The 11,915-nt window shown below is 38.2% G+C and overlaps 1 protein-coding gene across 1 annotated transcript; it reads left to right on the top strand.

The window, feature by feature from the left end:
- Positions 1 to 2,195: 2,195 nt before the first annotated feature.
- LOC128864807 (phospholipase A2 inhibitor beta-like) lies at positions 2,196 to 11,541 on the top strand. Its single transcript, XM_054104567.1, has 2 exons — positions 2,196 to 2,265; positions 10,172 to 11,541. Exons 1-2 carry the CDS (start codon positions 2,196 to 2,198, stop codon positions 11,539 to 11,541), a joined length of 1,440 nt encoding a protein of 479 aa, XP_053960542.1.
- Positions 11,542 to 11,915: the final 374 nt, after the last annotated feature.

Genomic DNA, 11,915 nt, shown 5'->3' with positions numbered 1-11,915 from the left:
GGTATAGACCCAAATATGATCTACAGATTCAAATGGATACATGAAACAATTCTCAATGAACATTCGATTAATCCAAAGAAGTTTGATTGCAACTCCGTACGTGCAACTAATATAGATAAAAAATAAATAAATAATTGGCGCGTACACTTCTGTTAGGTGTTTGGCCGAGCTCCTCCTCCTATTTGTGGTGTGCGTGTTGATGTTGTTCCACAATTGGAGGGACCTACAGTTTCATGCCGACTCCGAACGGCAGATATTTTTATGAGGAGCTTTTTCATGGCAGAAATACACTCGGAGGTTTGCCATTGCCTGCCGAGGGGCGACCGCTAATAGAAAAATGTTTTTATTAATTTTGCTTTCACCGAGATTCGAACCAACGACCTCTCTGTGAATTCCGAATGGTAATCACGCACCAACCCATTCGGCTACGTGCAACTAGATGGGTGGCATCTAATTTCTCCCGCTGTATATAAAATCTTAATGCATGGAGCTACTGTTATTTCATATTTAATATTACCAATCGGGCAACTTTCCAAAGAGGCTGCTCAAGCCCGGTGGAAGCACTTTAGACTCTACTGGCAGAACTTCTCTCGTAAATTTGACAGAGTGAAAAGTAATACGGATATACTAAAGATACTTTTATTATATTAATGTCTGATCCATTGTTAAGTAACAACGGACAGCAGCCATATAAGAAAAGCGAGGCGCTCTGTCCTGAAACAGTAAGCCTTCTATATCCTCAAGCGTCAATTGGGAAAATCGAAAGCAGTAACGGCGAAGATCATGAAAGAAGCAGCAAATCTGACTCTGATGATTGATTTTAATTGTTATTTTTGCAATTGTTTTTACGTCTTTACGCTTTTGAAAGTACTTTGAGGACCACCCCAAACAAAGCGCTGGAAGTGCTAATCAACTTGGTGGTGGCATTAAACTTGTGCTTCATAAGAGCTGCAAAATGGTTTCACGAAGAAACATGAATGAGGTTCTCGTGTCGCACAGTTGTATCACAACGGACCTGTAAACCTAAGTAAGTTGGTCGTACAGACCAACTTAAACCATAACCTAACCTTACCTAACTTAGCTTTTGAAAAATGTCTCTGTTGTCACCTGATAAAATGCTCAAAATGATTTTGGCCAGATTTTTGTCTAAGTACCCCTATGCGCGCCGTGGCCAAATGGATTGGCGCTCAGGTTCGAAACTATATCGAAACGCGGGGCACGAAACACCAATTGATAGAAATAGTTTTTTTTTTTAAGGGCGGTCGCCACTCGGGTGCCAATGGAGAAGCCTAGGAAAAGCTACTCGTGAAAAATCATCTGCCGTTCGGAGGCGACTTAAAACTGTAGGTCGCTCCATTTGTGGAACAACATCGAGGCATAGAAAACACTACACCTACAAGAAGAAGCTCGGCTAAACCCCCAGTACAAGGGTATAAGCAGTAAGTAAAGTAAGTACATTTTTTTCATCTTTCATAATTTCATGTCAAGCTACTGTAAAACTGCCTAGTGGTTTAGTTCGAATGCAGTAGCTAACTGGTGTTGGCATTTGGGCGACATCTTCGGCAATCCGGTAGCGCACGAGGTCAACGGGTAAATCACGAGCGGGTGCACGTCTGCATTGCCATCCTGACCAGTGAACGCCAGCAGCAGTCCGCCGCTTTCGGCCAAGCATAAGCAATGGAACTATTAAGTACAATAAAATTATAATGAAACGTGCTTAGGAATCGCAAATTACGCGCAAACGCCCTCACCCAACCCAACCGCTGGCCTGCCACTCCAAAGTTTGTTAGCCTTATGAATAAATATCAAGTAGCATAGTTGACTAAGCGAAGCTATGCCTGCAACTTAAAACCCACAAATATGGAGCAGAAATGGGGAGTGTAAACAAGACAGGAAAGATAGTCAATAGGAAAAATCAGTGAGTAAATCCAAAACTATGCAACTTGCAGAGGAGCGGAGATGTGCAGCGCTGGTGAGTAGTGCAAACGAACGTGCACCTGGCGGCCAATTAGTGCAATTATTAAAAATCCATAAACGTTAAGAATTACACAGCTTTTATTGTCGCATAATTGCCGCTAGAGCAGGCAACACTTTGTTGTTGTTGTTGGTAGAGCTTTTATGTGCTCGATGTGTGCGTTTGTGTGCGCTATGAGGTGTTGTGGTGACACATTTACAATAGCCACGGCCATAAAGTAATGCCAGTACCACTGCCAGCGCTGATGCCTGCGCCAGTAGCACTGCTGTGGCAACTATTGGGTGTTGCAGGTAATAAACTTTTTGTTTGTTTTCGCTTCTTTTCGCTTTTCCACCATTTCCAGCTTCGCATAGCCGCAAGCAGTCAACAAACGATTCCATGTAACCGAGTATTATTTGCTGCCACTGATGGCACTAATGATCCTACATGATGATGCTGTTGATGATAATGACACACGGCGGGCACGGCGGGCACTGCTGGCGGCGGCTGGTGCAAAACGGCCTAATTGGCTGCAAGCGTGAACAGGTAGTCTATTTAGTGTAACTATTTTGTGGCAAAAGAGGCAACAAACATATGCGATACCGTAAAACTTGTTCAAGTGTGGTGCATTAAAAACTTTAGCAAGGCCTTAGCCATGTGTCAACAATAGTAATAAAAGCGGCTTCAAGTTTAAAGAGTTCTTTTTACTTTTTTCGAACCCAAATCTTGTTCGTGAAAACAAAGAAATCTTGGGTAGGTTCAGGGTTAAGTTGAAAACTTAAACGTTCGCAGGTAAAAGTAATTCTTTGAAGGCTGTTGTGCAATTGTATGATTATGTAATTTACGCCCACCAGCTACTGCAGGTTAGTAGGAAGAAGTAGAAGAAGAAATCGAATGCGATTTTACAGATCTGATTATAGTGTCAAATCCTCTTTTCGAACTATCCAGTATCTTTAAGACAGCATTAATTACTTTGTTTCCGTAACTGCTCCATGTTATGTTTATTGCCATCCGTCGCTATCCAGTTAAGGCAACCACCACTAAAGAGATGTGTTACCTAGTTAGACCCATGGCCCGCCTCGTCTGGCTTCATCTACATGAGACGATTCTCTAATAGGCTTAAATGGCTTGAAAATTCGCCTGGAAAAAATTGACCTGTTGCCTACTTAGAGATAAGCGATGTTTTCACTCGATAATTTGTTGAGTCACCATTTTATATAAGTGATTTTTTCTAAGCGATGTTGGTTCGCCTAAAAAGTCGCCTCGAGTAAATACTGCTTTAGCCAGAAGTGCTTCGAACGGACGTACTTACAGTGTCATATCCTCCTTTCGAAGCAGGCAGGTAGGTGAAATGGTTGAAGTGCCGTTTCGATACCATTTTGAGACCTCCAACGGATAGATATCTACAGCCAGCCAACCAGTGCTGTTGATGTAATGGAGAAGGTTGATGGGATTAAGGTTGGATCCCTGCCTGCCACAGGCTGCCGATGTTGTTGAGATAGCCTCTGCTGCTAGTTGCCTTGATTTTGTAATATTATTTTTTATGATTATATTTCAACTAAATGAAATAAAAACATTTTTTTGAAAAACATTTTAGAGACATTTTTTTTAGTAAATTTTTTTGTAGGAAATTATTTTAGAAAATTTTTGTTCGGAAATTTTTTTAGAAAAAAATTTTTTGAATAACATTTTCTTTTATCAAAATGCTTGAGAGATTTTTTTTACAAAAAAATTTTTGGAAATTTTTTGGCAAATTTTTTCTTGCCATTTGTGAAAATAAAAAAAATTAAAATTGTACGGCCATGCCCAACGTACTTGGATCACTTGGCACGGGATCGCTGCTTGCAACTTTACATGTCAATGTGCACGGCAGTATTCATTCTGCTGTATTTGGTGCTTCCGTATAAGACTACCGCAATCCCTTGATTACCGCTTGGGTGCCGTAATAAATTTCGATTTCCTTAAAGGTTGTTCCACTATTTAGCAACCAATTGACTGATTGTTTCCTTTATTGCGGGTATCTCTATTTGGAAAACACTGCAGTTATCCGGATTCCTTAATTTAACCTGAACTATATTAGAATTTTGAACCTGTTTAAACTTGCATTTTATTATATTACAATTTAATGGACTATAAATTTGCGAACCAAATTTTTTTTCTTAATTTTGAATTTTTCGAGTTCTTGTAAATTTTTTACAAAGTTTGAAACCTGGATTTGTATAGTCTGTGTTGTTGAATGAGCGAGTGCCGTAGCTGTATGGATTGGTGCATAACTACCATTCGGGAGTACCTAGGTTCGAATCTCCGTACATGAACATCAAAGAATAGACCAATTTTTTTCGAATAGCGGTCGCACCTCGGCAGGCAATGGCAAACCTTCGAGTGTATTTCTGCCATGGAAACACTTCTCATATAAACCATTGTTCGGACTAGGCCTAAAATTGTAGGTCCCTCCATTTGTGGAACAACATTAAGAGACTCATCTAACAGAAGCGTACGCGCCAATTATTTTATTTTTTATTTTTATGAAAAAATAATTTAGTTTAAAAAACTAATAAAAAGTAGTCAAAACTTGTCGAAGTTCTTCAACATTTATATATTTTTGGTGGATTGCGCGTACTGCAAGAATGCTTTAAGATTTCAAAGTCCGATTATGAATCCCTTTCTTTTTCAATTTTTACTATCCCCCTTATATTTCGGATATCTGCAATCTTGCCAAATGAAGAAGCAAGTGACTGAAGAGCTGAATGACATGATGACATGATGAACTAAAAAATAAACAACATAAATAAGTCACTTTTTAATAAATTCGTACTAACCTGGGGGGACAAATGTTTACTAAATTGTAATCTCGAAATCCACAGGGTTTTAGTAATAAAAATATTATACATAAATGCTTGATACTCCGTGGCACATCCACCGGAAATTTGTTGTGTCATGTTAAACGGTACTAAAAATATAAGCATAATAAATATAAATATGCATATGAAAAAATGTGTATTTATACGATCCATTGGTTTTTAGGCAAAACAATTTTTTTTATTTATCTTGAATGCGAACATACACACTTAGTAAGAAATGCTCATATGTATAAATATACAGCTTTTGCCATAAGTATATATTATACAAGCCGGCAGTGACATGTTTTGACAATTTATTTCTTTATTATTACTTTTAATATTTTTTTAATAATTTCAATTTTGTTTTGTACTTTTAATATTTTTTCAATAATTACTTTTCTTTTAATTTTAAAATTTTTTTAACAATTTAAGTATTTATTTTTTATTTACTTTTGATATCTGTTTTATTATTTTACTATTCATTTTTTATTTAATTCAAATATTTTATTATAATTTTTATATATTACTTAGTTTTTATTTAACTTTAATTGTTTAGTACAAAAATATTTAATAATATATTTATTTTTTATTTAACTTTATTGGTGCGCAATGTCAATAGATGTAGCCAGCAGTGTGTGTTAGTCGTTTTTAACATAACCTAAACGCCATAAACCAAGCTTAGGCATGTGGTAAACAAACTGCTTCGACACTGCAACTGACACATTAGTGATTTTGTTTTGGTATCATATACTTTTGGCTTTGTAAAAATGTCTCATTTTGTGCCGAATAATCGTCACTTGCGGGAAGTGTTGATTTTCCTCTTTCATTGGAAAAAAACGGCGGCGCAACGGCTGAAGCGCATCGAGCGCTACAAAAAGTTGATGGAGATGCTGCTTTAAGTGAAACAACGAGCCGAGATCGGTTCCGTCGCTTCAAAGACGGTGATTTTAATGTTGACGACCGTCCGCGAGAAGGAAGGTCAAAAACCTTCGAAGATGCTGAATTGGAGGCATTGCTCGATGAGGATCCGTGTCAAACGCAAGAAGAGCTTCCTTCAGTATTAGGAGTTACCCGCAATCCATTTCCAACCGATTGCATGCGTTGGGAATGATTCAGAAACAGGGGACTTGGGTTCTTTATGAGTTAAAACCAAGGGATGTTAAACGTCGTTTTTTCGCCTGTGAATTTCTCATAAGTAAAAGTTTTTTATAAAATTTATCTGCTACTCTGTAGCATTCGAAAATACTTGCAGAAAATTTTGTTTGTAAGCGGCAAAAAAGGAAGGGGTTTCTTCATCGCATCGTGACGAGTGATAAAAAATGGATTCATTACAGCAATCCAAAGAAAAGAAAGTCATGGCCGAATACTCACGCTGCGAAGATTACACTGTGGAACAAATTCAGGTTAGCAAAAATTAGGCCGATTAAAAAAAAATTCGAACTAACATAAAAAAACGGCGCAATACGGGTCTTCTAATTTCGCCTCTATTTTCACCCGCCACTTTCAGAATGGACCTAATTTTTGCTAACCTGAATTTGTTCCACAGTGTTATGCTATGTATTTGGTGGGGCCAAGTTGGTGTTATTTATTTTGAACAACTAAAACCAAGCGAGTGATGGTTTCGCTCGGTATCGACTTCACTTGATGCGATTGAGCCGAGCACTGCGCGAGAAGCGGCCGCAATACGCGGAGAGGCATGAAAAAGTAATTCTACAGCACAACAACGCTCGGCCTCACCTTACCAAACCCGTTAAAACCTACTATTAGATCCCGATTAAAAAAAAATTCGAACTAACATAAAAAAACGGCGCAATACGGGTCTTCTAATTTCGCCTCTATTTTCACCCGCCACTTTCAGAATGGACCTAATTTTTGCTAACCTGAATTTGTTCCACAGTGTTATGCTATGTATTTGGTGGGGCCAAGTTGGTGTTATTTATTTTGAACAATTAAAACCAAGCGAGTGATGGTTTCGCTCGGTATCGACTTCAATTGATGCGATTGAGCCGAGCACTGCGCGAGAAGCGGCCGCAATACGCGGAGAGGCATGAAAAAGTGATTCTACAGCACAACAACGCTCGGCCTCACCTTGCCAAACCCGTTAAAACCTACCTCGAAACACTGAAATGGGAAATCCTACCTTACCCGCCATATTCTCCAGATATTGCGTCCTCCGATTATCACCTGTTCCGATCAATGGCACATGGTCTAGCTAACCGCAGTTCCATTCATATGAAGACATCAAAAAATGGGGTGATCCGTGGATCATCAAAAGATAAACAGTTTTACCGCGACGATATACGAGATCTACCAAGAAGATGGGCATGAAATAAAGAGCAAGAACTTAATTGCGCACCTAAAAATATTTTCTATTAATTTTAATATTTATATTTCATTTAATTTTCCTATGTTTTAATAATCTTAATATTTATTTTCTATTTAGTTTAATATTTTTATTAATATTGTATTTTTTTTAATGATTTTGGCATTCAAAGTTAATATAATATATTTTTTACGGAAGCATAGAGGTCTTGCAGGTTTTCTCCATATGCTCGAAACTTTTTGTTTTACGTGGATGACATTCAAATTGTCAATAGTTAAAGTAATTTTCTACCTACTTGAAACTTGAACCTTACCGAAATTCAATGGCCTCTAAAACTGTGCACCCGAAATTTTTCTCAGAGTCCTGATTAAGATTTTAGATTTTTATAGAAATTTATTGGTTTTTGTTTTAATTTACACAATGTTTGAAAGTTTGATTTGCATAGTTTTTGTAGAAGAATGAACAATATTTAAAAAATATATATATAAAAATTTAATAATAAACTAATTAATTTTCAAAAGTTGTCAAAAATCCAGGTACTGTAGTTACTAAATTTCAAATTATTTATATTTTAGTGGGGTGCCTTGAACTTTTGGTCAACGCTGTACATAAAAGTGCAAATGTATAAAATGTGGAAGTACGGCGCATAAATTCTTCACAGTGTTTTAAGCCGAGCTTCTACTTCAATTTTTGGTGTTCGCCTATAGATAAAAGTCTCTCGTAAGTATTTTCTGATGCTACAGAGTAGCAGATACATTTTATAAAAAACTTTTACTTATCAGAAATTCGCTTTGAGTGAACTATTAGATCCCGAAATTCTATTACGCAATATCTATAGTGCGGATCGCGCCTAGGTCCCACCGCAAAAGTGTAACGCACAAAAACTCTCAGTTACGAAGGTACACACATACACACTTTTCATTGATAAATCATATAAAAATGTTATCCACACAAATATACCCAATGTCAACCTCAAAAAATTCCTTTTGCATGAGAAATAAAACGAATAAAAACTAAAGGAAAATTTGGATAAAAATAAACCGAAAAATTTATTTCAAGCTGCGCTTATCAGCACCAAAAGTACAATTGACATAAAAATACCCAGAGAACTGCAAAGTTATTTAAAAAACATATCTTGCATAGCAAAGTAGATAAGTAATAAGTATTTTTTGTGAATCTGTATGTGTATGTGTGCCTAAGCAGATGCCGAACGTCTGTGGCTTCGCTAAGGATTACAGCAATTAAAATGTTGGCGACTGTGTAAAAAATTTTCCGAAGAAATTCGCAGCGGCGGAAATTTTCAATATCAAGAGAACAACTTGAATGGTACTTAAAGAAGGTTCTTGTTTTTGCTAAATATATTTTTTTATTAACCTTCACCTTGGCGCTACTTACATAAGTAAAAATCTAGGTTTTCAGATAGTTATAACCTGCAGAGCTTCAGTCCTATCTAAAAATCATATCAGGTCAGTGACCAAAGTTTTTTGTTTCTCCGGAAAATCAAATTTTAGCAATTTTTGCTGCATGTTAACAATTAGTGCCGAGGCGAGGCTCAAAGTACGATCAAAGCCTCAGGCCACTTTGTCATGTTGCTAAAGCAAACTTAATGCAAAATTCGTGACTTTTGCACTTATAGGAAATAATCATCCGAACGGGCTCACACTTCAAAGGTTGGTGAGAAAATTAAAAAAAAACTGGTTCTATCAAGAATAGAAAAAGGACTGGCAGACTAAAAATTTGAAGTTCTGTATAGAATATTGCTATGTAGCTGAAGTGTAGCTGAAGAACCTGCAACATCGATATCCTGACGTTCTGCAAGTGAAAAAAGATGGTTAATACCAAACACACCGCTCGTTGTATTCAATTTTAATCCACTCTTATTGGAATGCCGTTTACTAGATGGCTCAAATAGTGTTTTTTGCCTGAGAGTCAGTTTCATATCCCCGCGTTGCAAACTTATTTCCAAAGTCAATGTGGCGCTGCTCCTGACATTCGAAATGCTCACTCGTGATCTTGAAGAAACCGTTACATGCTCAAAGCGGGACAGTTTCATGCGGATTCTGAAATGGTGGCTTCATTGGCCCATTTTTCTTTGAAAAGGCAGCTCGAAATGCCATTTCGGACAACTGTGAGCGTTACAGGGTCATGAAAAATCATCTTCGAGTCATTTTTTGTTGTTAGAAATTTAAGACATGGACTTGGGAGATCTTTGGTTTTAGCAGAATGGCACGCCATACCACAAAGTCCATGCCACAATCGATCATTTGCGCGCCAAACTCGGTTTTCGTGTTACCAGACGTCTTGAATGATGTCCAGTGTCCACCTCGGAGCTACGATTAGACGACGTGTGATTTTTTTTTGTGGGATTCCAAGAAAGAATTATATTATGCGAGCAATCCATTAACAATTCACGTCCTTAGTGCGAATATCGAGCAAGTTATTCGTGAGATATAATCTGAAATTGACATCATTTGGTTTCTCATGACCATGGTGGGTTTCGAACGCGGGCTCTTACGAATGGTATTCACATATAAACTCATTAAACTACGGTGGCACTTTTACTGATCGATTTATTAAATGCTTTCATTACTAAGTTAGTTGGCAACTCTGCGCAAAATAAAATAGTATCGGCAAGAAAAATTAAAAGCGAACAGATAAACAAAAATGCTAAAAATGGTTTGCTTATTTACAGGTATATATAGAAACTGAATAGCACAAATATTCACTGGAACGCGCACATAATCAAAAGTTTATACTAAGTCGATGGTCACAAACAGGCGTTTGTTCTCAAATTCTTGCGATAAGCAATAGAATTTGTAAATGAAAAACAGCCAAATATTTTGCATTCAGAAATTTGTTAATGAATCTGAACTTTATTCACAAATCGGACTTTAAACGCAGCACACATTTTGTGTATTTTTGGTAAATTTATCAAAGCGAAAAAAATAAGAAACTCAATCGAAAAGATGAACATTTTCATCCGCATTAAAACTCTTCTACTTTTACTATTTACACTAACGCTTCACTGGCAATCGGTCCATAACGAATTCACAGCCGATACCTGCCAGCAACTGAATACCACCGCAAACATCAGCTGCCACGAATTGGACACACATTCCACCATCGTTTTCAACAATGAGGATCACTTCAAGATCTACGTTTCATTGGACTATCAAAGCTTTACCATTTCTTGTCTAGGCACAGTCGAGGATATGTTGGAAATCAGCGCCAATCTGCCCGAAGTGGAGTTGGGGCGCTTGAATGACATTACAATCGACGGATGCATACCGTTTCAGGATATATTCGAAAGGCTCAACATCAGCATTGGTGGAACGGTGAAGTTGCAACGTGGCGTAACCAGCGTACCGCTCAATCGCAGCCACCTCGCCAGCCTAACCGGACTCTCTGCTTTCATGCTCAGTGGCTTTGGTCTATTGGATGTGGATGTGCTTGCCGATATGCAGAACCTGGAAACGTTGGAGTTGACACGATTCGAAGCACCGTTGCCAGGTGATCTACTCAAGCCGATCAGCGCACGCTTATCACAACTACATTTGCGTGAGAATCGCATGCAAACGCCACCAGCCGGACTGTTTGCGCCATTGCAACGTCTTGAAGCGCTCGATCTAAGCTACAATGAATTGAGCACAATACCCTCTGGTACATTTGCGCAACTTCACAATCTTACCGAATTGGATTTGAGCAACAATCAACTCGCCCACCTGCCTGTCGATGTCTTCCAGTCGTTGCACAAACTCACGCTGCTCTATCTCTCCAATAATCGTCTGAAGCAATTGGAGCTCGGCACCTTTGCACCGCTCAGTAATTTGCAACATCTCGAAATGGAAAATAATGCACTTGACCTGAGTGCATCGGTGGCCTGCTCCATCTTCGATGGTCTCACCAAGTTGGAGTACTTGGAGTTGAGCAACAATTCGCTTAGCGTTTACTGCTTGCCTCATCACATGGGTTCGGTGCGCGTTAAGCTGGCGGATAATCGAATAAGCGCGCTGCTAGTGCAAGCAGGCGAGATTCAGCCGCGTCAGTTGGCCAACTTGAATGTGCGTAAAAATCGGCTGCAGTATTTGAGCTACGAGGTCTTGCAATATTTGCACGATTCTTTGGCGGAGCTATCACTAGCGCACAATCCGTGGCAGTGCGATTGTGAGTCGGTGCTTTGGTTAAATTTCATCAAATTGAATAATAAACGTGTCGCAGACTTGAAGGAGTTGAGCTGCGCTAATGGCAAGTCGGTGGGACAAGTGACTCAACTGACCTCCAGCGATGTGTGTAAAAATTCAGTGCCGCACTGGTATTATATATGTGGGGCCGCGGCACTAGCGTTATTGGCTTTGGCTGTGGCAGTGTTGATAGTGGGTTTGCGAAGGAAAGGACAGCGCAGCGCAAAGGATGTAGAAGCGTAGGGAAGAAAAACAAACGCGTTGAAAAGGCCAACACATTAAGCTGAAATATATACATAAGTTAATTCTAAATTTTTTTTATTTAAAGGAGAGAAAGTGGCGAAATTGTTTGTTTGACGATAATAAAGTTAAAATAAAAAAATGTCTTAAGTTGAATATGGATTTTTAATAATCATATTGAGTATGTAGTGTGTCACATGAAAATACCTACATATATACATGTGAGCACCAGCAGATAAGTGCTTGTAAAGGATCTTTCAAAAGTGACGTCTAGATGTGAATAGTTCGTATACGGTCCCATTTTTAAATTTAATATGAAAATATATATATATATATTTAATATCTTGAAGAACAACATATCTCAAAACTCGTGATAT

Source organism: Anastrepha ludens, chromosome 5 (genome assembly GCF_028408465.1).
Source record: "Anastrepha ludens isolate Willacy chromosome 5, idAnaLude1.1, whole genome shotgun sequence".
NCBI classification, from domain to species: Eukaryota; Metazoa; Arthropoda; class Insecta; order Diptera; family Tephritidae; genus Anastrepha; species Anastrepha ludens.
Note: the sequence above shows the minus strand (reverse complement) of the source record. Positions and strands in the feature narration are given on the sequence as shown.